Source organism: Lottia gigantea (genome assembly GCF_000327385.1).
Source record: "Lottia gigantea unplaced genomic scaffold LOTGIsca_17, whole genome shotgun sequence".
Lineage (NCBI taxonomy): Eukaryota > Metazoa > Mollusca > Gastropoda > Lottiidae > Lottia > Lottia gigantea.
In genome coordinates, this window is record NW_008708133.1 from 2,742,250 (window position 1) to 2,769,403 (window position 27,154).

At 32.3% G+C, this 27,154-nt stretch overlaps 4 protein-coding genes across 4 annotated transcripts in view; 2 read left to right on the forward strand and 2 right to left on the reverse strand.

Moving 5' to 3' along the window:
• Window positions 1-6,695, forward strand: part of LOTGIDRAFT_231110 (hypothetical protein) — a 9,802-nt gene extending 3,107 nt beyond the window's left edge. The window contains exons 5-8 of the mRNA XM_009051752.1: window positions 5,253-5,350; window positions 5,709-5,841; window positions 6,009-6,179; window positions 6,395-6,695. Of these exons, the coding sequence (XP_009050000.1) occupies window positions 5,253-5,350; window positions 5,709-5,841; window positions 6,009-6,179; window positions 6,395-6,638 (646 nt within the window). The 3' untranslated portion in view covers window positions 6,639-6,695. The remainder of the gene's footprint in view (window positions 1-5,252; window positions 5,351-5,708; window positions 5,842-6,008; window positions 6,180-6,394) is intronic.
• A 368-nt stretch (window positions 6,696-7,063) lies between these two features.
• On the reverse strand, window positions 7,064-12,765 carry LOTGIDRAFT_231111 (hypothetical protein; the record flags this gene model as incomplete). The annotated part of the gene is made up of 13 exons (XM_009051753.1): window positions 7,064-7,679; window positions 7,792-7,948; window positions 8,324-8,446; window positions 8,991-9,192; window positions 9,432-9,520; window positions 9,881-9,961; window positions 10,182-10,268; window positions 10,641-10,753; window positions 11,087-11,285; window positions 11,603-11,700; window positions 11,942-12,035; window positions 12,315-12,486; window positions 12,643-12,765. The coding sequence occupies 13 exons, from the start codon at window positions 12,763-12,765 to the stop codon at window positions 7,463-7,465; spliced, it is 1,755 nt and encodes a 584-aa protein (XP_009050001.1). The 3' UTR covers window positions 7,064-7,462.
• Window positions 12,766-13,844: 1,079 nt separating this feature from the next.
• Window positions 13,845-15,359, reverse strand: LOTGIDRAFT_113414 (hypothetical protein; the record flags this gene model as incomplete). The annotated part of the gene is made up of 1 exon (XM_009051754.1): window positions 13,845-15,359. One exon carries the CDS (start codon window positions 15,357-15,359, stop codon window positions 13,845-13,847), a length of 1,515 nt encoding a protein of 504 aa, XP_009050002.1.
• Window positions 15,360-16,652: 1,293 nt separating this feature from the next.
• LOTGIDRAFT_113644 (hypothetical protein) lies at window positions 16,653-25,292 on the forward strand (the record flags this gene model as incomplete). The annotated part of the gene is made up of 15 exons (XM_009051755.1): window positions 16,653-16,864; window positions 17,516-17,618; window positions 17,836-17,938; window positions 18,844-18,975; window positions 19,204-19,315; window positions 19,462-19,539; window positions 19,818-19,883; window positions 19,983-20,045; window positions 22,387-22,574; window positions 22,838-22,995; window positions 23,421-23,534; window positions 23,998-24,103; window positions 24,362-24,431; window positions 24,836-24,987; window positions 25,165-25,292. The coding sequence occupies 15 exons, from the start codon at window positions 16,653-16,655 to the stop codon at window positions 25,290-25,292; spliced, it is 1,785 nt and encodes a 594-aa protein (XP_009050003.1).
• Window positions 25,293-27,154: the final 1,862 nt, after the last annotated feature.

Consider the following 27,154-nt stretch of genomic DNA (forward strand, 5'->3'; position numbering starts at 1 on the left):
GTTCCTGGATCGGGTACCTTTTATTCGTAGAGTTACTTACAAAATAATGAGTTTCTGATATAAAGGGACATGTTTTGCATCTACTGGACAAACATGGAGCACTTCTTAAACCTGGAGGTACTTCGGCATAAAGTCTGTTTTTAGCTGCTATCTGTGCTAAGGTGGAATTTTTTATGTTTCGTAAAAATCGTTTAGAGTACCCACGCTCTTTCAGTTTTGAGAAAACAATCGTACAGGCTTGGTTGAAATCAGAAGATCTTGTACAAATTCGATGAAATCGTAAAACTTGTGACTTAATTATACCAGAAAAGGTATGTTTTGGGTGAAAGGAGCTCTTGTGCAAGAGTTGATGAGTATCAGTTTCTTTGAAATACACTTTAATATCCAGTTTATTTGTTTCTGCTATGGAATCTCCCTTAAAGACTGTGGTATCGAGAAAGTCTATGCTTTTGTCACTCACGTTTGCGGTTAGTTTGATAGAAGGATGGTGGTTGTTGAGAATTTCAAAGAATTCCCAAAACTGTTCGATAGAATAAGTCCAAACCATAAAGATGTCATCCAAAAAGCGTCCGTAAAAAAGTGGGTCTAATGGACAGAGGGGCAACACCTCACGTTCCCACTCTGCCATGAAAAGGTTTGCGTACGAAGGGGCGAATCGTTTGCCCATTGCTGTCCCTGAAGTTTGTAAATATGTTTTACCATTAAATGTGAAATCGTTTCGACTAAGACAAATCTCTAAAGCTGTAGAATTGCATCGTCGGGTCTGTTTGGATCTGGGTTTCTATTAAAAGCTTTACGAACTGCCGTTAAACCAGTAGTGTTATCGATATTGGTATACATAGAAGAAACGTCGATAGAAATTAAAATAGCATTAGAGGGAACTCGAAGATTTTTTATTTTATTGACAAATTGGTTGTGTCTTTAAGGTAGGCGCGATGTTGGCATGCTAGAGGTAGTAAGAAATGATCAATGTATTCTGACACTGCATATGACTCACTACCACAGTCAGATATAATCGGGCGGCCTTTAGGGATTTTATTCGAGATAAACCACTCCTTGGTTGGATTCTTATGGATTTTAGGCAAAGTGTACAAATGTCTCTCGCGACAATCAGGTTTGGCAGACAGTTTGACTAAATCGGGTGGTTTCGAAAAAAATATGTGCAGCTAAGATTTCGTTGAAATCGTTCAATGGATTCAAGTTAGCTATCTTTGGTGTGGGAATAAACTTAAGCCCACGGTCTAAGATTGAATGCTGAAGGGGTGTGAGAATTTTGCGGCTCAAGTTAACAACAGTTTTGCCTAGCGGTGGCCTCTCAGTATTTTTATCCCCAGTAATTAGTTTAAAGACTTACTCGATGCTTGAAGCTGGTGTATCCAAAACAAATAAATGCTGTTTGCTGTTTCTGGAGACCAATGAAAATTATCAACTGTTTCGAATTCTTCTTCGTAGGGTGGTAAGATTGTTGCGCTGTTGATACTGGACTCCATCATCATGTTGTTGAGGGTGCTGAGGTTCTGTTGTGCTTTCTTCGAGATTTTATTTGAAATGGGTATACATGTGAAGAGGATCTTGGAGTTTGGGAAGGTTTTGTTGGCTGTGGCGATTAATTTCTGGGCTTGGTTAAAGGAGGTCTTTGGTATCTGATCACGGTTGTTGAGGCCTACATGAAGAATAATGGTAGTAGGTTTGGGATCATGGTCGTATGATTCCAGGATTGACTGTATGTGATGGATTTGGGCACCGGGGTAAGAATGTATTTCGGTGTCCGAACTGGTTTTGGTAATTCGATTCAGGTTAGATGATCCAATTATTAAGGTTGATTTCTTTAGAGCAGGTAGTTTCCATAATGATTTGTCCTTGGTTTGGTGATAATACGGTTTGGTAGCGGATATAATGGTCGTCGACGGTGTGATTAGTACTGGTTTGGTAGTTGTTAGAATTGTAGCATTGGGAACGGACTGGGATCTGGTTCGAGGAGGGGAAGGTCTGGATACATGTCTCGACTTGGATGGAGACTGAGGGGTGGTTTGCTGTTCCAAAAACGCACAGAAGGAAGAAAGGTTGGCGGATCCTGGATCACGTGGTGAAGATTCAGATGGTGTGGAAGGGGAAGACGAGTCTGAAAGTGAAAAGAGAAGGGGTGTGCCCTCTCTACGAGAGCGTTTACCTATGTCTGCTGGACTAGGAGTAGGTGAACTTCGGGCTCGTTTAGGGGTTTGGTTCGGCAGCGTGGTAGCTCTAGATGGTGCAGGTGTAGTGTCCATTTCAGTTGGTAGAGATATGGTTACTCTGGTTTTTGTTTCGTTGATTGTTTGGTAGAATTTGGAAATTACAGCTTGAGTGAGACGTTTCCCATAGGAGCGACGGGCCCAGGACAGGGCATGAGAAACGATGCGGTCGACGGCAGGTGATGATAAAGACTTGGTACGAATGGTGGTCAGCTTCTCTTGAAGTGTGGTTTGGTAATGGTCGATCAGGACCTGCGTAACCTTACAGAGCCATGTCCGATTGAGGGATCTAATATTCGCGTCGACAGCTGATGTTTTCATTGATGGACGGATAAAACTATCCAACTCAGAGACTTTGCGTTTGAAGGTAAACGCTGGTTGGCCTTGCTGTTGAAGGGTAAGGATTGCCAAATGATGGAGGCACTGCAAAACCTTCACAAAGGGTTCTTCCTCCTTATGAGTGGGGACTGGTTGGCGTCGGTGGGCTGGTAGTCGTTTCTGTTGTTGGTCAGGTCGATGGTTACCTCTTGATTGGTAGGCTGTGTTGTGGGTAGGTCGGCGATGGGGTGGGATATAGCTGGATGGGTTATTGAGTGAATCATGTCATATCTTTGATCAGTTGAAGATTAGGATTATTTTTGATTTCTTAATTAGTTGAGTCATATCTTTGATCAATTGAGGATTATAGAAATATTGGATTAGATTTTGATTATATCTGAGTAATAATTCAGGAGGATTAGATTATCTCAGAGTACAATTTACATAAATGAAAAACATAAATAATCAGAAATCAAGAATACAAAAATATAAAATAAATAAACATGAGAAATAAAAATAAGCGGGATTAGTGAATTGTAAATTGATTAGAACTAACTTTGAATTTTGATTATACCCTAGTAGTAATTTAAATGGATGGATTATCTCGGAGTATAATTTACATGGAAGAAAAACATAAATAATGGCAATTAAATTTACTTGGTTAGATTAAAAGATTAATGCAAATTTTTTTTTCTGACATTAGAGAAGTGTGATTAAATAATTTGATGTATGTAGGTGATATCGGTTTAAAAGATATCATGGAAAAACTAACTGTAAATATATATATATATATATATCAATGAATTCAAACTACAAAAGCATTATATGGGTAAAATTCGTATCTAAGCCACTAAATATTCATTTATCAAAGCTGCAGGTGAGCATATGTTACCTTTAATATAGTTCTTATTGAGTCTATAATATTTTTTGCATGGTTTTATAATGATAGGTAGGTTTAATATAGTTCTTACTGATAGTCTATAGAATTCTAAGCTTAGTTGTATAATGATAGGTAGGTTTAATACAGTTCTAGCTGATAGTCTATAGAATTTTAAGCTTGGTTTTATAATGATAGGTAGGTTTAATATAGTTCTTACTGATAGTCTATAGAATTCTAAGCTTGGTTGTATAATGATAGGTAGGTTTAATACAGTTCTAGCTGATAGTCTATAGAATTCTACGCTTGATTTAATAATGATAGCTAGGTTTAATACAGTTCTAGCCGATAGTCTATAGAATTCTAAGCTTGGTTTAATAATGATAGGTAGGTTTAATACAGTTCTAGCTGATAATCTATAGAATTCTTAGCTTGGTTTTATAATGATAGGCAGGTTTGATATAGTTCTAGCTGATAGTCTATAGAATTCTTAGCTTGGTTTTATAATGATAGGTAAGTTTAATACAGTTCTAGTAGATAGTCTATAGAATTCTTATCTTGACTTTATAATGATAGGCAGGTTTGATATAGTTCTAGCTGATAGTCTATAGAATTCTAAGCTTGGTTTTATAATGATAGGCAGGTTTGATATAGTTCTTACTGATAGTCTACAGAATTCTAAAAATGATCAGGATAGAGTCTAAAGTTTTCAATCTATTTAAAAAAATTTTAGTGTGATCAAATATATTGATGATATCTTGGACAAGTTCGGTTTTTTTAGGTTATTGATATCGGTTTAAAAGATATCATGGAAAAACTAACTGTAAATATATATATATATATATATATATATATATATATTTATCAATGAATTCAAACTACAAAAGCATTATATGGTTAAAATTCGTGTTTAAGCTTAGTTGTATAATGATAGGTAGGTTTAATACAGTTCTAGCTGATAGTCTATAGAATTCTAAGCTTGGTTTTATAATGATAGGTAGGTTTAATACAGTTCTAGCTAATAGTCTATAGAATTCTTATCTTGGCTTTATAATGATAGGTAGGTTTAATACAGTTCTAGCTGATAGTCTACAGAATTCTTCACTTGGTTTTATAATGATAGGTAGGTTTAATACAGTTCTAGCTGATAGTCTATAGAATTCTTATCTTGGCTTTATAATGATAGGTAAGTTTAATACAGTTCTAGCTAATAGTCTATAGAATTTTAAGCTTGGTTTTATAATGATAGGTAGGTTTAATACAGTTCTAGTTGATAGTCTATAGAATTCTAAGCTTGGTTGTATATTGATAGGTAGGTTTAATACAGTTCTAGCTAATAGTCTATAGAATTCTAAGCTTGGTTTAATAATGATAGGTAGGTTTAATACAGTTCTAGCTGATAGTCTATAGAATTTTAAGCTTGGTTGTATAATGATAGGTAGGTTTAATACAGTTCTAGCTGATAGTCTATAGAATTTTAAGCTTGGTTTTATAATGATAGGTAGGTTTAATACAGTTCTAGCTGATAGTCTATAGAATTCTTCACTTGGTTTTATAATGATAGGTAGGTTTAATACAGTTCTAGCTAATAGTCTATAGAATTCTAAGCTTGGTTTTATAATGATAGGTAGGTTTAATACAGTTCTAGCTGATAGTCTATAGAATTCTAAGCTTGGTTGTATAATGATAGGTAGGTTTAATACAGTTCTAGCTGATAGTCTATAGAATTCTAAGCTTGGTTTTATAATGATAGGTAGGTTTAATATAGTTCTTACTGAAAATCTACAGAATTCTTATCTTTGCTTAAACTGCTATTATTGTTACAGTCCAGTAAAAGATACAGTAGTGACTAATGATAGATGGGGTAAAGATTCCACTTGTCATCATGGTGGATATTTAACTTGTCAAGATTATTATCAGCCAGGTATGTAGAAAGGCATGTGAATGCATCGTTTTGGTTAACGACTTGTTTATCTTGACGTAGAATAAATTTTAATCAATGATACTACTAAATATTAACAAAACAACAAGTAACTTTATCATACTCAAGACACATTTCAAGTCCTGTCAGAAAACAGATGTGTTTATATAGGCCTCTCTAAATCATGTAAATGTATCCTTTATTTGGCAACTACTCATACTCAGATACATGCAACAACATGTCAGATAACACTGTGTTTGGGACATTTTTAGCAAATCATGCTATAGGGCTGTGATTATTGAAATATACAGCACTGAAGAGAATTGGAAAAATATATGATTGATTAAGAAATTCTATCCAGGTAAACTTCAGAAGAGAAAATGGGAGAATGCTATGACAATTGATGGCCATTCCTGGGGATTTAGAAGAAATGCTAAGTTATCAGATTATCTATCAATACATACACTCATATCTACTTTTGTAGAAACTGTAAGGTAAGATTTTGGCTTAAAATCATCGGTTTAAATCATCAATTAGCAATGATTTGTTGCATATATTACATTTGAATTTCAATTAGAATAAGAGATAATAGAAAATAGTTAAAATGGTGATTAACAAGCGCCAAGTGTTTGGTCATAAGATTCATTTGCTATTGATTCAGTTGTGGAGGGAATATGTTGATGAATGTTGGACCAACTAAAGAAGGCTTTATTAATCCGATATTTGAGGAAAGATTTAAACAATTTGGTGAATGGATGGAAGTCAACAGCGCAGCTATCAGAGGTACCAGACCATGGAAAGCACAGAATGACACCATTAACTCCAACGTTTGGTATGTGCCATCAAACAATTTCAGAAATCAGTAGTCCAACAGTCAGTTTTAACTTTATATGCAACTCAGAACAAATAGATATCTGGTGTTCCAGAAGCATATCAAGTATAGTTTAGAGTCTTTGATTAATTTTGTCGCTAAAATCATGAGGTACCAGTGTACTTTAATACATCACAAGGTGTACCATTAAATAACATTTTATTTGCATTTTATAGGTACACTATGAAAGGATCTGATGTGTATGCTATAGTTTTGGAGTGGCCACAAGGTGATACATTAACTCTTGGTTCACCAATACCATCAACAAGTACCACAATTAATTTACTAGGTTATCCTGATCAGTTTCAATATACTACAAGACCTAGTGGTGGTATTGATATCAAGATTCCACCCATTCCTGCAAATAAAATGCCATGTCAGTGGGTGTGGTCATTCCTACTGTCAGGTTTAACAAATTAATATCTTATGTATTTTTGTTTAGATTTTATTTTGTAAAATAACATAGCAAGGCACTTTAAACTATGTTTTTTCTTTACAATTATTCATGATATGATAAATGTACCTTTCCAGCTTAAAGGGACAAATGCGCGATTTTTGACAAATCATACCTTACTCCTCAAATTTTTTAATTTTTTAGCTAAGCCTTTTTTTGAGACACTGCCATATATTGACAAGAAATAGGAATAGCAATGTCTAAATTGAGATTTTTTTAAGGAATATTGCAAATTTCTAGTACTTCTGAAAACGTATTCAAGACTCAAATCAACCCCAAAAATGACAGCAGTCCCTTTAAACTAAATTCTACGAGCACCTGATATAAGAATTGGACAACAGATTCAATGGAAGGTTATTTATATCCTACATCATTAATTAACAGCAATTTTGAGGATGGGAGAACATTTTATTGTAATTTATTACAATATCAATAGAATAAAAGTTTATTTTCCTCTCTTCACATCAAATTGTATAGTATTTCGCACTTTCCAAATTTTACCAATCTCACTTGACTTTCAACACATGGCAATGAACATAATAAAAGATTAACAGATAAAACATCCAAACAAAGCTACAATGTTTCATTTAATGACTTTTCCCATACACCCTAATACAAGACATCCAATTTGGAAGCAAAAATCATTTCAAGGATATACTGTACAGTTAAAACCAATATCAGTAAGGAGATAGGCAATTTAATCACCTTCTGGACACTGGTTGATAAGCTTTAAATATACACAGTATTCTTTCACAGATAAAGGTCATTCAGTCGTTGGCTGTTGAAACCTTTATAATATCTCACACCATGACCAGGACTTATCCACTTCATCAGGGTTAGCTGTCAGATCATTATCATCATCATAATCATTATCATTAACTTCAACATTAAAGTCATCATCATCATTATCATCATCATCACTCTCTTCATTATCCGAATCATGGCCTTTTCTTGTCAGTTTCTCAATAAATCGTAATTTACATTTGGTTCTGTGGTCATTCAAAAACCTGAAGAAATAAGATGACCTTAGAATAAGTATAGTATATGTTATAGTAGTTGGCAAGCATTGATAAAGAATAACTACAATGGTACTTGATATAGGAATTGAATAGTTCGAACCTAGATTTTGGTCCAATTCTCCATATTTGAAGTTCTGATCCACCTGTCACAATGATCATTTCACCATTTTTTAATTTGGTAGACTTAAGACAAACAATACGTTCTGTATCCTTATCAATCAAACTAAATTGATATTCACATGATGGTAATTCTCTAACTAAAAATAAAAAATAATTTCAAGTATAAATAAGATACAATTATAATCATATTATGATACATGTAATAGTAGATGATGTTATGTCTTACAAAACTATGTACTGTGAAAACTATATGGCGGTTTCTTGATAAACCTCAGACACATTTATACTTCCAGTTTGCGCCTCCAGTTGCTTTATGCATCAGATATATTACAGTTCTATGGTCAAATGTAAAGAAAGATAAGCATGACCTCTTTGTCTTGTCCTGTTCAATCCACTTGCAATACCTATTATTGTAGAAGAGCTCTGATCTCATCTTTTCAGTAGGAGATAAAAGAAAAAAACAATTCAGATAATTAGCCACTGGCAACCTTCATAGGAGATGTTCAACTTACCATTTATATAACCATAACCATGGTCTAAATTATAACTTGATGTCAATAATAAGTTATCAGTAATGGTACTGGCGTCTGTAGAAGCAAATTCTTCAGTATGATTTGGATATTTCACAACAGATCCTACAATGAAACAAAGATAATCTATAGAAGAATTTCTATATGTGACCCCAAACATCAAACCAGGTATTAAGTTGCATTTGGTGTATGTAGAGCTATTGGTATATTTGGATTCCTAGCATCATCAGCTACATTTTGATACCAAATCCATCTCGATAGCTTCCTCCGTTCAGAAGATTAATATCCAGATTTGAGTCGATTTTGAGAAAAACGAGGATAAAGGTAGTAACCATACAGCTATATATAAAGATAATGGTTACACTTCTACATACAAAATCACAATATTTCAGAATTTCAACCCATCCAACCATGTCTTCATCCTTTTTTAAAAAGATCATTACTGGGCAGTGCGAATTAATACCTGATACGATGTGCGGGGTCACATATAGTTACATGCTATAACTTACCACATACAAAATTTGCAGTTTTACATATTTTGTCATTTTAGATAAACATTCTTTGATACATCTTTTATTCAAAGAAAATGCAATTTATACATATTGCTTGCTAAAGCATATCCCTGTAACAAACATTATGAGCTGCTTACCTTTTTTCCAATTGACAGCTTTAATATTTATACCATCATCACCATAGTATAAAATATTATTACAACTTATAATACATCTTATATATCTATTTATTAGATCTAAATTATCAGATTCAAATAAACAACATAACTTTCTCTCTCTAATTTCATAAACTTTAATTATACCATCTTCTGATGAACTATACACTAGATTTTTTTCAGCCTGAAATTATACATAATTGTATGTATTAGCTTAGAGGCTAAAGGCCTGAACATGTATACATTGCATTGGCAATGGCAGGCAATGCAAGTTGCTACCTACTGAATTGGCCAATAATATGAAAAGTTTTGAGGTAGCTATTTGTCTGATTGGTGCCAGATAAGATAAACCATATATGAAAGGAACACAAACTGTATCATAAAGAGTTTCCAAAAAACATTTGATAGTCAAAGTAAACTTACAGTAATACATGTTATAGCATCTTCATCATTTCTTATAGAGTTGATATTTTCTGATGTATTTAAATCCCATAATTCTATTTTACCACCACCTGAAATAAGATAATTGATAAATATACAGACCAAATAGAAGTTGTTGACATAAAGAACAGAAATTCGGTATTAAGATGCAGATATAGATAATTCTATTGGGGTTTTTATGCAGGATACTAAACTTGTCATTAGTGATAAGATGAAACCCTATTTAGTCAAATTTGAATTTGGCCAAATTGTATCTTTATATGTATCAGTATTAAGTAAACATTTTATTTTACAAACAGCAATCAAAACTTTAAGATCTGTATTTTAGTCAAATTGACTTAGACTTTGTAGAGCATATGTTTAAAAAAATAAAAAACATATCTCTAATCCATGAACCCAACCTTCCCTAATAGGTTATAAAACAGTTTCACCTGAAGCTGTGACTAGCAAGTTAGTACTATAGACTAATGATGTTATAGGATTATAGGTATAGACTGATGTTATCAGTTGTCCTGAAAACATTAATACATAATGATCAGTACATATATATGTATATCTTGCAGATTACCAAATCATTGTTTTCAACATTATCAAAAGCTATATGTTCTATGGCACTGGATACAATTACAATAATCTTATGAAACTTGTGCATGAAATTAAATCCAAGAATATTAAATTTTAATAACTTCCAATATACACAACATGTGCCATATACTAAGAGAATAAAATTACCTGTATGAAGGGACCACAGTTTAAAAGAACAATCAGTTGAACCACTTATAATAATCTTATCATCAGCGTCCACTTCTAATCCTTCTACTGTAAAATAGTGTTAGAAAATCTATTTATAGCATACAATTTTATAGAAAAATATCCATATTAAGTGAATGAAATGGAATACCTAATTAAGATGGCACTCAGTTTCCCCTCGTCAGTGATTTAGGTTGGAAAAGATGACAATCAGTTGTTTGGATTGGACAAACTGTCAGCATTAAAGATCCTACAGATAAAGTAGGTTCATGCATATCCCTGCACACTGTATGACTAATTAATCACAACAAAAAAGGGGCCAAAAATTTGTTTCGCACAATAATACATTAAAAATTTTGGAAATACTTTTCTAGGACTTGTCTTGTCCTGTAGCAAACGAGGCACACCCACAAATACAGCATAACAAAATCTAAAACTTACTTAAACTATTATCTTGTACAATGATAACTGTTGTAATAGTTTCTGTATGGCCTCCTAAACTTCTTATAAACATACCAGTTTCTATATTCCATACTTTTACTGTTGTATCTCGACTGAAACAGATGAGAACAATTTCAACAAAAACATGGAGAAGTGAATCCTTTAAAGTTTTCCGCTACTGGATATCACTATTTAGACATCTGCAAAAAGATTAACCATTTCGTAGAAAAATTCCCAATAATTTAGGCTTCCACATAATTCACCAAAGAAAAGGATTCAAGTAATAAAGCCTATATAATTAAAATAAAGTTCAGAAAAAATTATGATAATATAAGATCAGAGAAAAGGACAAAAGTTTTAATGCTATACACTACAAAGCAATGGAAGACACATAATGTTCAAAACATGTTACATTTGAAAAATAATCAAAACAGAAGTAAATATACCTAGCTGTTACTAAATAATCATCACTAATATCAAGTGATGTTACTATATCATTATGTCCATTCAACTCCTCTACAATACATTCTACTTTCTGCCATTTTTCTTTTAAAGGATTTCGGATTGGTACAGGTCTTGGTTGAGCTGACACTGTTGTAGGCTGAGTATTTACTTTTGAGTTTGTATTTTTGTTCTTTTGAGCGTCTGTAATAAAATAAGAATTGTTTAGAAATGTAAGAAACATATATGTAAGATGAGTATGTCAATATGTGTAGATGGAAAATGAAGTTTTTTAAACTGTAAAATAAATTCAAATCTTTAATTGTAACCTAGACTGCGTTCCTTTAGACAGAACTCTTCATACTTTTCTTATAATGTTTCCAGGTCATTATCAAATATTAAAAAAAAACAATTGACAGAATAGTTAACGTAGTTATAACATTATGGTATCAAAATACCATGCATTAACAATCAAAAGTTTAGAATCAAGTAAATTTCTAATAAATCAAGAACAAATATACCTTGTTCTAGTTGTGTGTAAGTATTGTCTGTAAGTTGAGCACTCTGACAAGTTTGTGGTAGATAATCTGATGATTCACTTTCTGATTCTTCCTCTTCACTAATAATAAAAAACATCTTTTATATCAACAAAAAGTTTCATAGTTTCATACCCTTTCTTAGATAACATGAGCTATAGATAATTAATTCTCTAGGGTTTCAAATTAGCTTTTGGTATCATCAAATGACAACTTGTAATCTGAGGTAAATATAATGATGGTATAACAACAAAATCCAACTAAATAATGTAAATATCATTTATTAGGGTATGGAAAAAATCCGATACATCTCACTTTATTTACCTTCTTTGCAGTTCATTGTCACTGTTCTCATCTGTTTCATCAGCTTCTATATCAGGTCTATCAACAACATTAGTTTTTACAGATAATTTAGGTTCTAAAACAATGAAACAAAACATCAAAGACTTATTATTTGAAATTGACTAACTAGCTGACAGGACTATAGTTCAGTTATGATTGTCCTTTTACGTTACAACACTCAAATAAAGGTTTCTATTGAAAGCCATAACAACCATTTTCCAGATATTAAAACATCTTGACATAATGGGGATAACTGAATGAGAAAATGTTATGCTTGTTATACTAAATGAAACTAATGGGTGGGATCCATCCTGGGCAACTATGATTTTGTAAACTCATATATCCTACACTTTACCTGATTCTTTGATTTCTTTAGATTTCTTCTCTCTAACATTTTGCTTAGGTTTTGTTTTCCTGTTCTCTGTTTTGACTTTAGTAGTGGCTTTGACTGGAATACCTGCTAACTCTTTTTCTGAGACAAGCAACAGTGAAAACAATTCCTTACGTAAAGCCGTTTTTTTATTAATCTGGAAAAAAAAAGGTAACATACTGTTGCATTAGGAAAAGATGATACAGTACCAGGCACTTGCAAGTAAATATTGTAGTGGCCAGTAATCAATGACAATGACTTTCGATAAATGATATTACAAGGCAATTATATTCAATTTTCAACTAGCTGTAACCTTATTCTTTTCCTTGTGAGTCAAACTATGCTCTTTCCTTTCAAGATTGGCAATCTGTTTTAATTTCTTTCGTATTTTCTTTATTTCTTCTGCAATTTGTTTTTCATTCATGGGCGCAGACATATTGGTTTATACAAATTTTGTCAATAGCCATCTACAAAAAACGAAATTACTAAATTATTTTGAAAATTTCTCTTCATCAAATAGATTTTTTTTTTTTTTTTGTAAGAGCGTAAAGTGAATAACATTTTTCTAAAAAGGAGAAAAAGTGAAGACTTGCTTACCACTTTCACACATTAACATTTGGCCATCTCGATTTTTTTAGGCTGTAGGCCTAAATTAGGTTTTATTTTCCAAAACTTAAATAAAATCCAGATTTTAAGAAATACTGTACTCTGATCGGATAACAAAACTGAATTTAAAACCAATCTAGTTTGACCAATCAGATGACTGAAATACTATAATCATCTTAAGTTAAGTTTTCAAGAATAAGGATACTAAGTCTATGGATGGGGTGTCTTCCCATTTTGCACCCTCTTCACTTCTAAGGTCCCTTCACATATCTCCCATTTCCCTTATCACCCCCTCTCCCGCTCGTGTCATCCTAACTTTGCCCATTTCTACTACGCTCTTCCCCCATTTCTCCCCTATATCAGTTTCGCACCCCCCCCCCCCCCCCCTTTATTTTTTTCGTATTGACATTGTTCGTGCGGATGAGACCATATTTATAAGCCATCGGAAATAAATTTTCTATAGGCCTAAGCGGCAGGACTGCACGATATCGCATATCTATCTTTTGTTTGGATGATCACTAAACACAGCTGCTATTTTTTAATAACAAACTTCAAGGTTATAATCTTTCGAAGGCATATTAGAAGCACAGGTTATAGATAAGTAAGACAATTTATGAATAGATACTATTTATTACTTCAACGTTTCAATGTGGTTCTCACACCGTCATCAAGAATATAATAATTTTCTAATTCGACGGTGTGAGAACCACATTGAAACGTGAAGTAATAAATATTCTAGAAGTATCTATCCATAAATTGTCTTATTTATTCAAGGTTATGGTTTCCAAAATTATTTGGCAAGTTGGTCAAACCCCTTTCTCTTTATAAATTTCCCGAAAATCAGATTTGCTCCCCACAAGTATTTTAATTCAAAGAACACATTTTATAGCAAGTTTAATCTTATCAATATTAAGTGAATTTGGATTTTGTTCGTTGCACCATGAAATATTGTACTTGAATGGCATTTTGTATATTACAATATAAAAGATAGAGAAAAAACATAAACGATGGCCATGTAATATTAACAAGCAACCGGTAGAAAAATATTCTACCAACACTACTGCCATTGAAAAATACAAAGATTCCCATTGATGAAACTAAATAAAGGGGTACGGATAACAATCCTTTTAAACGATTGCGATTATATACACTGATTTTATTGATGTATTTTTGAGTATACGATGTGTTCACGAACCAATCTCCAAAAAACTCAACTGTACAGCCTACATAATTTAAAATACACCACATAAAGAGATAAAACTCAGCACCGTGCCAAATAAATATAAACATAAAGCATATAAAGGAACCAAATAGCTGTCTTAATAACCCATTCCTGGAACCACCTACAGGAATGTATACGTATCGTTTTAAGAAATTATAAAAGCCTTTATCAAAAGTTTTCCACAAATCTGAATATCTGTAAATGTATGATATACACTTTGGTCCTCGTGGTGCTTCAATTCCTTCTAATTTGGCCAGCTGACCAGGTAATTCATATATCACAAGGTATTTATTCATAAAGAATTGACCCTCGCAGTAGGCAAGGCCGACTAGTGTCCATAAAGATATTTCTTGAAGAACATCAAGACGTTGGTGAATGGCACCAAAATACAGGAAATGGAGGATAAATTCGTTGAATGCTACCCAAACCAGCACACGTGCAAAATTAAATAGACTCTGTTTAATTCTAATAAATGTCCAAGGTGGTGGATCTTGAATAATTTGTTTTAGAAATAAATCGTAAGTCAGAACAGGACCAGTAAAAAAGAGTGGCAAGTAAAACACATATATTATCATGTCTATAAAACCCGATTTTGACGTTTGAGAGTCGCATCTTTCCAAAGAAAAACTTATGTATCTTAAATTAATTAAAGCTAGACAGAAGACGAAAAGATAGTAATTCTTTCCCTCACTATCTTCAGAAGCATTGTAAACATGTCGCATGAAATTTGCATTAAACATTTCGATATTCAACGTTGATAAAAGCGATAATGTTGTCCCCCATACTACTATCTTATTTCCTGTACAAGATGATGCGAATGCAATTGAACAATGTAACAGGTAAAAGGCTATTATTTTAACACCAAGCAAATATGTCAAACAACACAGAGACAATGCCGTTAGCATAATATAACATCTGCGTCGTCGTATCTTCAGCAATTGCGACACCAATCCCAGTGAGCTGTACAGCAAGAACCAAGGTAATATTTTCCAGAAGTACCGAAACCAAAAATTCCATTCAAAATTTGAAACATCCTTTTGGTAAGGTAAAATGTTCCAGCCGGGTATGAAATTGTCAAAGTCTAGCCTTGAAAAGTATTTTCTTGAATCGGAATAAACCTGATAGCATACGGTTGCAATGCTGCCAATGCCGACAAGGCCATTCCAAAAAATTTCCAGTTTGGGTAATCTTTGTAATTCCATTATTATTCTGTTTTATAATTATTTATTATTTTTGTCGTTAGTACAGTGCGTTTGTAAGATTGTATATTTTTTCAATTAAGATACGGTTTCGTGTTAAAATAACGCATCGGGTACGTATTAGAAATGATTAAAGACTGGACAATCCGTGAAAATCCAAGAGACCGGATGCCTTTACTTCTTCTGATAAGTGTCTGGGAATCTCTACAGTCAATACGAAAATCCTGATCTGAAACTCTCTCTTTTTTCAACATCATTCTCACAAAAGTATTCAGTTCATTTGATATTTTCACAGTTGTAACTATAAAACGTAACCATTTAAGTCATCTGGAGGATCAAGTATAAATTAAGGGGAGATCACTCTCACGATAACAAGTGACGAAAATTTCCAAATCTACATTGCAATAATTATTCATGTTATTGAAGAATGTTCATCTGCACATGATTTTTAACCAACTATTTTTTTAATCCCGTAAAGGTATTTGTGTGATGTCGTGACAGTTTCTAGTGTTTGACTATTTTAGTGGAAAGCATGCAATCCACGGAGAAATAACAATATAGCCATGATCATTTAGTCTCTAATTATCTTGAAACTATTCAAGGTCCTACTTTTCTGCACCTAATTGAGATACTGAGGACGGACAAGGCCATGCAGTGTGCAGTTAGGGAAATTTTGAAAGGACAGCTGCATTAGCCTACTCTTTTCCAATAATGAACTGTCTTTAGATCTTTAATCTGCACTGTCTGTAGTGTAGGGAGCGGCAGTGGCTCAGTGACTTAGATGCTTGCTCGTTAACCTGAAGGTCCAGGGTTAAATCCCTGCATTGGTGTGACGTAAAACTCCATTCATTTCATTTCATTTTTGCACAGTCTGTACACACACGACCTCGTCCTCGGTTTATTGATGACAAGACGCTTATCAAAGGCATGAAGGGATGCCTAGTGTAATAATGCTCTGATGTAAGTGATTGATAAGGCTTCTTGATGCTATTCAATGGTCAAAGTCTGAAATAATTATTTTCTGATGGGATTTCTGCTCTCCAACATACTGAGTGAACATAAACTACTGATTATATCCATGAAACACAAGCTGCTGTCAATATTAATAAAATAGTGGCAATGGGAACAAAATATTGTCAACTTTATATAGATCACACTGTTTTCTTCCCATTGCACCATTTATGTTAATAATTTACAGATAATCAAGATCCTGTCAATGAGAGCAATTTGGTTTAATTAAAATGCACCAATAAAATAGGTGTTTTTATGAACTACTTCAATCTTAATACCAAAACAATGGAAGAAACTAAGAAAGAAATAGATTCCAAGTCTAATGAACCTCCAAGTAAAAAGCAGAAAACTGAAATAGACAATGAAACTAATAATGAAGTCAAAGGTGAAGATAATTCCCCAGAGAAGGCTGTACAGAAACCTATTACAGAAGAAGATGTTGGTATTACAGAATATATCAGTGATCACAGGGGATTTTCCGCTATAATCAAACAAAGGTATTCTTCACAATAATGATTTCATATTTTTAATTTTTAATAATAGTATTAGTATTGTACCCACAGAATCTAACACAATATGCTTTTTCAAGCAAAATAATCAGCTCATGAGGCCTGCTCTCTTTGAGTATTAGATATACAAATAGTCCTCATTTCTTTTACTAGTTTGCCTGAAATATTGCTATTTTATCATCATCTATCTATGACTTGAAAAAATGGAGACTTCCATGCATTGATGACTTTTGATGTCAATGATGTTTTGATGTCAGGTAAGACAATATTAGAGATAAACAAGAACAACCTATAGAATACTTAAAAGAGACGTGCGCCATTTGACCAATTATACCTTAGTCTCAGAAACGCAATTGTTTTGCTAAGCCAATCAGTTATGTGTTCACAGCTCATCATCAAAATTTGAGCCTTCAAATCCGTGTGTCCAGAATGATCTGTTTGAATGTTAAAAAAACAAGTGGTCTTTTTTTGAGATATCGTACTGTCATAATATATAGAAAAGACAGCTATAGAAATACGAAAATAAATACCTAGTTTTGCGATATATTTGAAGGAATTCTGCGATTTTCATTCATTTCTAGTACTACTGAGGACTATAAACATAAATTCACATAAATCATCCCCTTCCACATCTTTCAGATATTCAGATTTTATAGTGAATGAAATTAACAGCAATGGTGAAATTGTCCATTTAACATCCTTTGATCTGCCTCAACAAGAAAAGGTTTGTGAAACTAAGCTTGTAAGACAGAAAAATGTTTCTATATAAGACTATATATTTGTGCTGTATATATATATATGTATATTTGTTTGTATTGTTCATGGTGAAAAACATAATTCTAAAGAAATTACAATCAACTAGCTGTATTTTCAATATTTATTTTTTCCATTTCCACAAATTCTGCGAGTTAACAGATTACTTTTTTGTGGAACACAACCTTTGAATTGTATCATTGTAGTTTGAAACAGATGTAAATGTAATTAATGAAGAAGATCAGAAAAAATTACATGATATGGTAGAAAATACAGATTATGAACAATCAGTTTTAATACAGGTATTTAGTTGTTTTAATAGATACTTTATAATTCTGATAATTAACACTGTACCACAAAATAATACATTATACTCTGTGTAATCCAACATTCGGACCGGGAAACAATGTTGGATTAGCGAGAGTGTCGAAGTACTCAAAGTTTCGACATTTTTCAACATGTTACTATATATATTGCCCAATGACTCAGATAAGATTCTACGGTACCTTTCAGTATAAGACAATAATAAAAGACACTTCAGTTGTATATTATTATTATTTAATTAATCATATTTTGAGATACTGTACATGCTTTTTTTTTTATTTGAATTTGTATTGTCGGCAAACCTTTTTTAAAGATTCTTCTCCACGTTTTAAAATGCTGCTTATTGTTGTTCAAAAAACCAAATTTCATAGCTATATTTTTCTACGTAGGGCACAGCATCTTTTCATTATTGTCAAAGTTACTGATCATATCCAGAGACACATCAGAACAGGCACAAGACGATCAGCATTGTAATTAAGCAAACTTTGTTTTTATGTTGGATTATCAATAATACATGGGATTATCTAATTAGTGATAATTGATTAATATGGCAAAATGTCGATTTAGACAAAATTTTTGAAGTTTTTGGGACCCCTGATTAGTGTCGTAATTCGGAATACACAGAATGACGGAATACTTTTATAGACATAAGAAGGAAATCCATCGGCACCAGAAAAAATGTGAGATTACGGAGAATGTCGTTATACTCAAGTGTCGGATATCATAGAGTACACTGCATAGCTCTTTGAATTTCAATACATGTGTATTTGATATTTTGAGGGTAAAGTAGATCAGTCACTGAAAATATTGTATTTATAGTAGTCAAGCTTAAAGTATGGTTCATAGCTCTCAAAATACTGGAATCAAACCTATTTTTATCTTGTAGGTAGAAGACAATAAAGAAGCCCGGACCAAAATACATTTAGCTATTCGAGAACATTATGCCTTACTAGAAAGTTCTACAGTGGATGGTGACAATGGGAAGTCTAAAGTAATAAAAGTTATTTATCCAAAATCTAAAGGTATTTTATATAACTTTTAATTGTATTTTTTTCACTATGGCTATTTTAAGACCAAAATTTCAGTATTCAGTACAGTGTAAAAGATAAAATAATAGCTTGATAATTTCGATAATTCTTTCAATTTTTAGCATATCCTTTGAAAATGGATGCCATGATCATTTGGCAGCATTAATGGAGATTGATATTCTTGTTTTCCATTTTCATAGATATTTTTAAATTTTTACACAGCTAAGCGGGATTCCAGGTGGGCAGCTAGCAGACCTAAATATTGTAAATTTGTTTTATATAAAGAAAATAAAGATACTATGGATACAATTAGTTTGATTTCTAAAAATATGAGGTCAGTACTTCTAAACATGTTTTTTAGTTTTCATTTGAAATTCATAGAAAATTTATCAGGCTTTCTGGTACACAAAACTACATAACAGTAAAACAAGCATCTATAGACTGAATTTTTGTCATTCAACATGCTACTTTGTTTTGTAGACTGAATGCCAATCTATTTTCCTATGCTGGAACAAAAGATAAAAGAGCTAAAACAACACAAGAAATAACAGTTTTTAAGTGAGTTAGAAAACAATTTACTCTTTGAAAGGATTTTATTTAGATTTGAATGTGAATATGATATGGTTTGGTGATCTGATAAAAATTATTATTTGACAATATTTCCAATTAAACGAATGTTTTTCAACTGTTCACATCCATATTTCTATATTGCATGTTTGTTATATGAACAGATGCTGTCCATTTCTTAATGCTTTACCAGTGCTTATGGCAGTGTGCCTTGTTTCTATATATTGGATAATGTATGTCAAATAAACATCAGAATCTTCTCTTTACAGAGTGGAGGCTGAGAGAATAAAAAGTTTAAATGATATCCTGAGAAATATGGGCTTTGGAAATTTCCAGTAAGTTGACAATTTCTCATTGTTAAGAAAAAGGTTTGATGTTTTTGGAAATATGTTTTTACAGTTTAAAAACATTTAGCAGTATATTATTTTTTTTAGGTATGTGAGTTCACCGCTGAGACTAGGCCAGGCTAAAGGAAACCATTTTACTATAGTTTTAAGGTGAGTGAATATATTTGACTAGGTTTTTGGGATGTTTGAATGAGGCAGTTCAATACTTGGGGCCATATGCAGCACTTGTACTATACTTTGACTAAAGTTGGACTTGAGTTGAACTTTAAATATGCACCGTCATACTTAACATTTACTGAAAAAAATTATTATAAAATGAAAGCTGTGGTAAAGTTACCTCAGTATGTGACTTTGGCTAAACAGTCTAGAAGGCACAATTCTTGACGGATTTTGACGAAACTTGGCATGAGTGTTGGTTATCACCCATGGATAAACCGTATTGAAAAACAGAAAAATTGAAAAATATTTAGTATGAGTTATTGCCATTGTTCTTGAAAACGTGTTTTAGCTTGTAAACACTCTAGAAGGGACAATTCTTGACAGATTTTAACGAAATTTGGCTTGAGTGTTGGTTATCGCCCAAGGATGAACCCTATTGAAAATCAGAAGAATCTAAAAATATTGAGAATGAGTTATTGCCCTTATTCTTGAAAATGCGTTGTAAACACTCTAGAAGGCACAATTCTTGATGGATTTTAACGAAATTTGGCTTGTGTGTTTATTATCACCCATGGACAAAGCCTATTGAAAATGAGAAAAATCGAAAAAATATTTAGTATGAGTTACTGCCCTTGATCATAAAAACCCATTCAATTTGTAGCTCATAAAAACTCTAGAAGGCATGATTCTTGCCAAATTTGGACAAAACTTGGTTTTATTATTCATTACCGCGCTGAAGATTGAATATTTGTCTTGTAGAGTTTTCACGAGCTAAAGATTGAACACGTTTTCAAGAACTAGGGCAATAACTCATACTCAATATTATTCAGTATCGCACTAAAGAGTTCAAAAGAAGTGTATGACTGAAGGTTGAATATTTCATACTGGTGATTGTTACTGTACTGCTAAATATTTAAGTTCAAAATCAAAGCTGCCAGTGGGCGTATATTACCTTGCCTGGCAAGCTATCTTTATTTAAAATGAAAGCTGCCAGTGGGCGTTTATTACCTTGCCTGGCAAGCTATCTTTATGTGTAGCAGGGACACTGATAGAATCTGCACCTTTCCAATTTTCAAATTTGGTACAGACATCTACAGTTCATGCAATTGCACTAAAAATACTTGTTTGATGAAGTCACAAAATATGCTTTATCGCTAAAGGTAATTTGCGATTAGTGATGTCATCATACTCTTAGTTTTAGTGGAATTGCAGGAACCACAGAGTATGTCTGATTTAAAATCGTCCCCGATACTTACAAATTTAGAAAAACCTCTTTACACTCTTTTTAATGGAAATATTGAGCATCTACCAGTCTACTGTCGGGATAACTGTCAAAATGATATCAATGACAATAATTAGCCACAGATATTATATAAATTTCAACCGAAATTGAAAATTTCCGGAGTTCGACATGGAGTCTACGATTTGGCTGACTTTCCATGAGCAATAGCAACCACAAATTTTCAGAAACTGCAAAGGTTGGCTATCAATTAATATTCATGTGGTTGGCGATAGCGTAGCAAGATGGCCTTGGGCAACACCAAATATTCGACATTTCGCTCAAAATTCGAACGTCAAGCTGATGGTTACATAACGGGGATGCCATTGGATATTTTAACACAGTGAATCCAGAGAATAATTCGGAACGAAATATAACATTTCCCATGAGATAGTTTATAGATGCGAATGAAAATGGACAAGGTAACTGATAAACAACCCCATCATAATGAACCAATCTCAACTAAATGTTCATGTATTGCTAAACGAGCAACACCATGAAAAATTACCGATAATTATTTTGGACATAAGATGCATTTACCCTGATATCATAGTGCATATTCTTTTACTGGCATCCCAGACAAAAAAGTAAAAAAAAAATATTACATATTGTATTTTACTTCCCCCACAATTTGTGTCAATTCATAGCTTTGAATGAATGAGTGTCGAAGTTTATACTATTTGATAGTGCAACTGCATGTGTGATTCGATGCAATCTGGAATAAGTATCAATGTCAACACTGGTCTTCCATACTTTTGGTACAAAACCAATACTTTGTTAAGTTTGACCATAGAAGAAGCTGTGCGTAACAAATAAAGTTAAGATGAAGTCCAACTGTATCTTTACTTTATAAAGTCAGACTTTAGCCAAAGTTCAACTTTAGTCATAGTACGACCTCTAACTTAGACTGTTATATTGTAAATAGAGACTAGTTTCACTTCAGCTCTAGAAGTCTATAATCTAGCTTACATCGTTAATTCATTGAGCCTTTTAAGTTAAATAATTTCTACAAACCTCAAATAGGATTATTTTTTATTTATTTATTATGTATAGGAATGTGGAAGCTGAAAATGAAGTCATAGAAAAAGCTGTAAAATCTCTGAAATCTAAAGGTTTTATTAATTATTTTGGTATGCAGAGATTTGGTACAACAACAATATCTACACATGATATAGGAAGAGCTATATTACTTGGAAATTATGAACTAGCTGTAGATTTATTACTGAGACCTAGAGATGGTGGTAAGTAGTTTTATTTTAGTCCAGATTTAGTAAAGCTAATGAAACTACTCTGAAGAGTCCCAATGTGAACGTAGTTTACACTGATAAAAGAACATTTTACTTATATGTTCAATTTAGGTATGTTGAAGTTTTATAAGTTCATTATATCAAGTTCAAAATATCAGATGTAGGATAAAGTTTTAAGATTCAATTGTAAAGCATTCTTGAATGAAAATCTGTACTGTACTTCTCTCACATTAACTTGATTTGGCTTTCTGTAACAGATGATGAGAGTATGGTAGAATGTAGAAAAATATGGCAAGAAACTAAAGATAGTAAAGAAATGCTAAAAAAATTACCACCACATCATAGTATAGAACAAAATGTTTTATATGTGCTTTCTAAACACGGTGCTAATATGTTCTATAATGCTTTGCAGGCAGTAAGTATCTAGTTCTTATCTCCCTTTGACTAATACTTGGGAGCACTTGATTAATTTCCTTCTCCAACATTTTGAATTCTGTCTGCACCTATGATTTTTGTCAACTATGATTGAGCAGCCCCCATCCCCCAATCATTTTCCATTGACTAATTGATAAGTGTCTCTCTTTGACTAATGGTACATGTATATCTGATTCAAGTGAAAGAAGTTCCAAAATTGTTGGTCAGAATGTGACACCTTATATGATTTTAGCTATGTATCACTTGTCATAATTCATGAATTTACATGTTTTAAATGGGAAGCCTAATGAATATCACTGAGATATGTTTCACATGTTATCTTTTTCATAATTATAATATTGTCAAACATGCTCTGCTAAGAGCATCCTAATTCAGATTCAGGTTTTTATGTTATTTTTATTTAAGATTCCTCGTAATACCCGGTTATTATATGTACATAGTTATCAGAGTTATATCTGGAATACTGTGGTATCTAAACGTATTCAATTATATGGTTTCAATATTACTGAGGGAGATCTAGTCTTTCAAAATCATGGAAATTCTGATAAAGAAGGTTTGATATTTATAACTTTTGTTACAATATGAATCATGGGTACTACCTGGTATATTATTTATTAATTAATAAATTTTTTATGGGTATTCAGGAAACTGATATAATGGATTTGCACTTTCAGTCAGTTGTGTGTGGTATTTTTGATATCACTATTTTGGAGGTCCTTGGATAATATTAACATTTGTGATAGTGATGTCATAAAATGTATTTGATAGCAGAATGTTCTATTTTATATAAAAAACATCAGATGTTGTTCAGAGCCAGTCATTGCTATTCAGCTGATAATGTTTCTTTAAAAGTGTTTATATTTGTATTTGTCTCAATTTTTTCATCCTACTTATATAATGAATGTATTTAAATTGTTGTACATATGAATCAGAGTGTCAGATATTGGTTATGTCATTATGTTTTTGTCTAGGGTCAGATGAGAAGGAAACACCAATTTTTATAAGTAAAGATAATATAGATAAATATACAATATATGATGTAGTATTACCATTACCTGGTTATAATATGGTTTATCCTCAAAATAATAGTATGTATACAATATGATTTGTTTAAGTTAAAGTGAGGCTTTGGTCTACAAAGATTTAGAGTAATCAAGATTCCTGGTCCAAGAACCTCATGCCTTGTAAGGAATTTTTCTTTTTCAAAAAGCTGTTCAGTGAAAGTTACTGGCTAATTTTGGTCACTGTATCAATCTTATGAGAGTTTGAGGTTTTAAGGTGAAATTACATTTTAGTAGAGTAGAGGATTTCCCCTTACTTTAAATTTCTACCTGGTTATTTTTCAGTTGGTGAATGCTATAAAGAAATGTTACTGAAAGACTCTATTGAATTATCTACTATGAGAACAAAACAAAGGTATGCTAACTTTTATTATATAGTTAATATAACTCTAGTCCAACAGACAAACTCATTGATTTTACTGAAGAGAATATGATTTGAATCATAAATGCTTCCATGAAGTTTGCTAATGCATCAGACGAGTTCTTATATATCATCAGGTAAGTTCTTATATATCATCAGACAAGTTCTTATGTATCATCAGGTAAGTTCTTATATATCATCAGGTAAGTTCTTATATATCATCAGGTAAGTTCTTATATATCATCAGGTAAGTTCTTATGTATCATCAGGTAAGTTCTTATATATGCATCAAGCTCAGCTGTGCTGTACTTTTTTAACAGTGGTTGGACTTTGTAACTTATTTTATTTTATTCTAATCAACAATCCCAATGTATGATTTGAAATAATTTATATTGTAGAGAATATTCATTATCTGGTACATACAGAAAGATATTAGTTAAACCTAATAATGTAGATAAAGATATATTATTATATAATGATACTACTATATCATTAACTACTAGTGATTTAGATAGACTTAATGGTGAACCTGAACCTATATCTATACCAGGTACAGTTATTAGTACTTTCATTTTAATTATTTATGGTTTTAAATCCTCCCCTTTGTCTGCACTTGACTAACCAATGTTTTTGGAAATATAGTGTTCAAATTTGATATAACAGTTTTATTTTTTCAATAATATTTATTTTTTTCAAGATTTTTTATGAAGCCTATCTATCTTTTCAGATGGTAAATTCAAAGCATTAAAAATAGAATTTTCTCTACCACCAGCAGCTTATGCTACCATGGCTCTTCGTGAAATATTAAAGATAAATACATCAGCTGCTCATCAAACAACATTAAATATTTCCTAGTATATTATCTCTTATTAAAACAATTTTAACCAGTTATACTGTTTTTATATCTCACTATGTTGTTGTGGCTCAAAAATTCCAACACAACCTCTTGTGCTGGTCAGTGAACTGTTATTTCATTGTTCGTGTCATGTCAGCTGATTGCTGGCTTCTTCCAACAAGTGTCAACCCATGTGGCTACCACCCTTATCTCACTATTTAGCTGTATATATTTTGAGCACCTATTTCTCCAGATGGTTATTATTCGATCTATTCAAACTTAAACCGATAAATGCTCTAAAATCAAAGTTTTTAACTGATTTGATGAAATGTGGTATGTGTATAACATAAATTGTCCTAAGATAAAGGTTAAATTTGAGTTCTTGGCAATATTTAAAAGCGTTACTGCTTAAGACCATTGTTACCTACATTAGTTTCCTCCAAATTTCATGAATTTTTTGTGTAGGTTGTATACTTAGTTATACAACCTAACATTGAGGTGTTCTTTTGCCATTTTGAAATAAGTTTTGCCAGTTATTTCCCTTGAATTGAATAATTTAAAATGAAAATTTGCTTATGTATTTGATATACTAAGGTTGATTCTTGCAGATTTTCAGTAAACGGTTTTTGAATTATTGACCTTGAGAATGTAATAGTGAAAGCAGACTGAAATTTAATCAATCTCTGTTATATATATATGAGTATAGTAGATTGTTTCTGATGCACAGTAGTATATAAATTAAGTAAATAACAAAATAACACCAAGATTTAATCTCCTACATGTTTCAGTAGTATCTTCAGGGAGACATTACATAGTAACAATGAAATTTACATAAATCAATTATGACGTCATCATGGAGGAATATGAATGAATGAATATTATATGAATGAAATATGCATAAATTAATCAATCATTCACTAAAAATGAAATAAGAAGAGAAATTTATCACTTATTCAATAAAGGTTTATATTTTTGAATAAAATATTCCTCTTTTAAGGTTCTCTTTTTCACAATTGTTTAGGAGCTGATAGAACGGAAATATTTTGAATTTGGTAAGATCAAGGGTACATTCATCCATGTGTTTACTCACAGTATTTGTATATTCTGGGTGTAATTTGTGAATTATGAACCCTAACCCTCTCTCAAATATTCCGTCTGTCCGATGTACTGCTCCTTACAACCAGGGCACGTTATTACATAGATAACATTTCAGAAAGCACATGTTAAATTTGCTTTAACATGAAAGGCCCCATGTTTCCGAAATTCTATGCTGTGTCCTTCAATAAGGTAGTCACAGGTACCACAATTTTCTCGAAGGCATTTCTTTACTTCACATGTTGGTGGAGGTGTTGAAATCGAGGTGAATCGATATCTACATATGTATTTTAAGTGTCAATGAATTGTAAATGAACAGTTTGATAGATAGCAAAAATACACTTGTAAGCTATTGCACTGTTGATGGTATGTGTTGAGGCCAAGGGTGTATAACCTTTGAGATGACCTCTTGTTGAGAGTATGTAAAGGGGAACAGTTAAAGTTAAGTTCTTTTGATTTTCACCATCAGTGATGTTGCTAGCTGTATGAAAGCCACATTATTTTATGCCCAATAAAATACATGTGATAAGAATTCTGATTTGGATTTACTAAGATTATGATGAGATAACTTATATCAAAGTCAATTTCCTAATTTCTTGATGCAACCACCATTTGTCAACTTTCTTCTTCACATGACAATAACCTGAGATCCAATGTTGGTGAAACTTGATAAAATACTTGATTCCTGGTAATCAAAAGACTTATTTTGTATGTGAAAAAGAATATTTTATTGATAAATAAGTTTGCCTACAAAATATGAAATCAGCAGCAATTTAACAATATAATA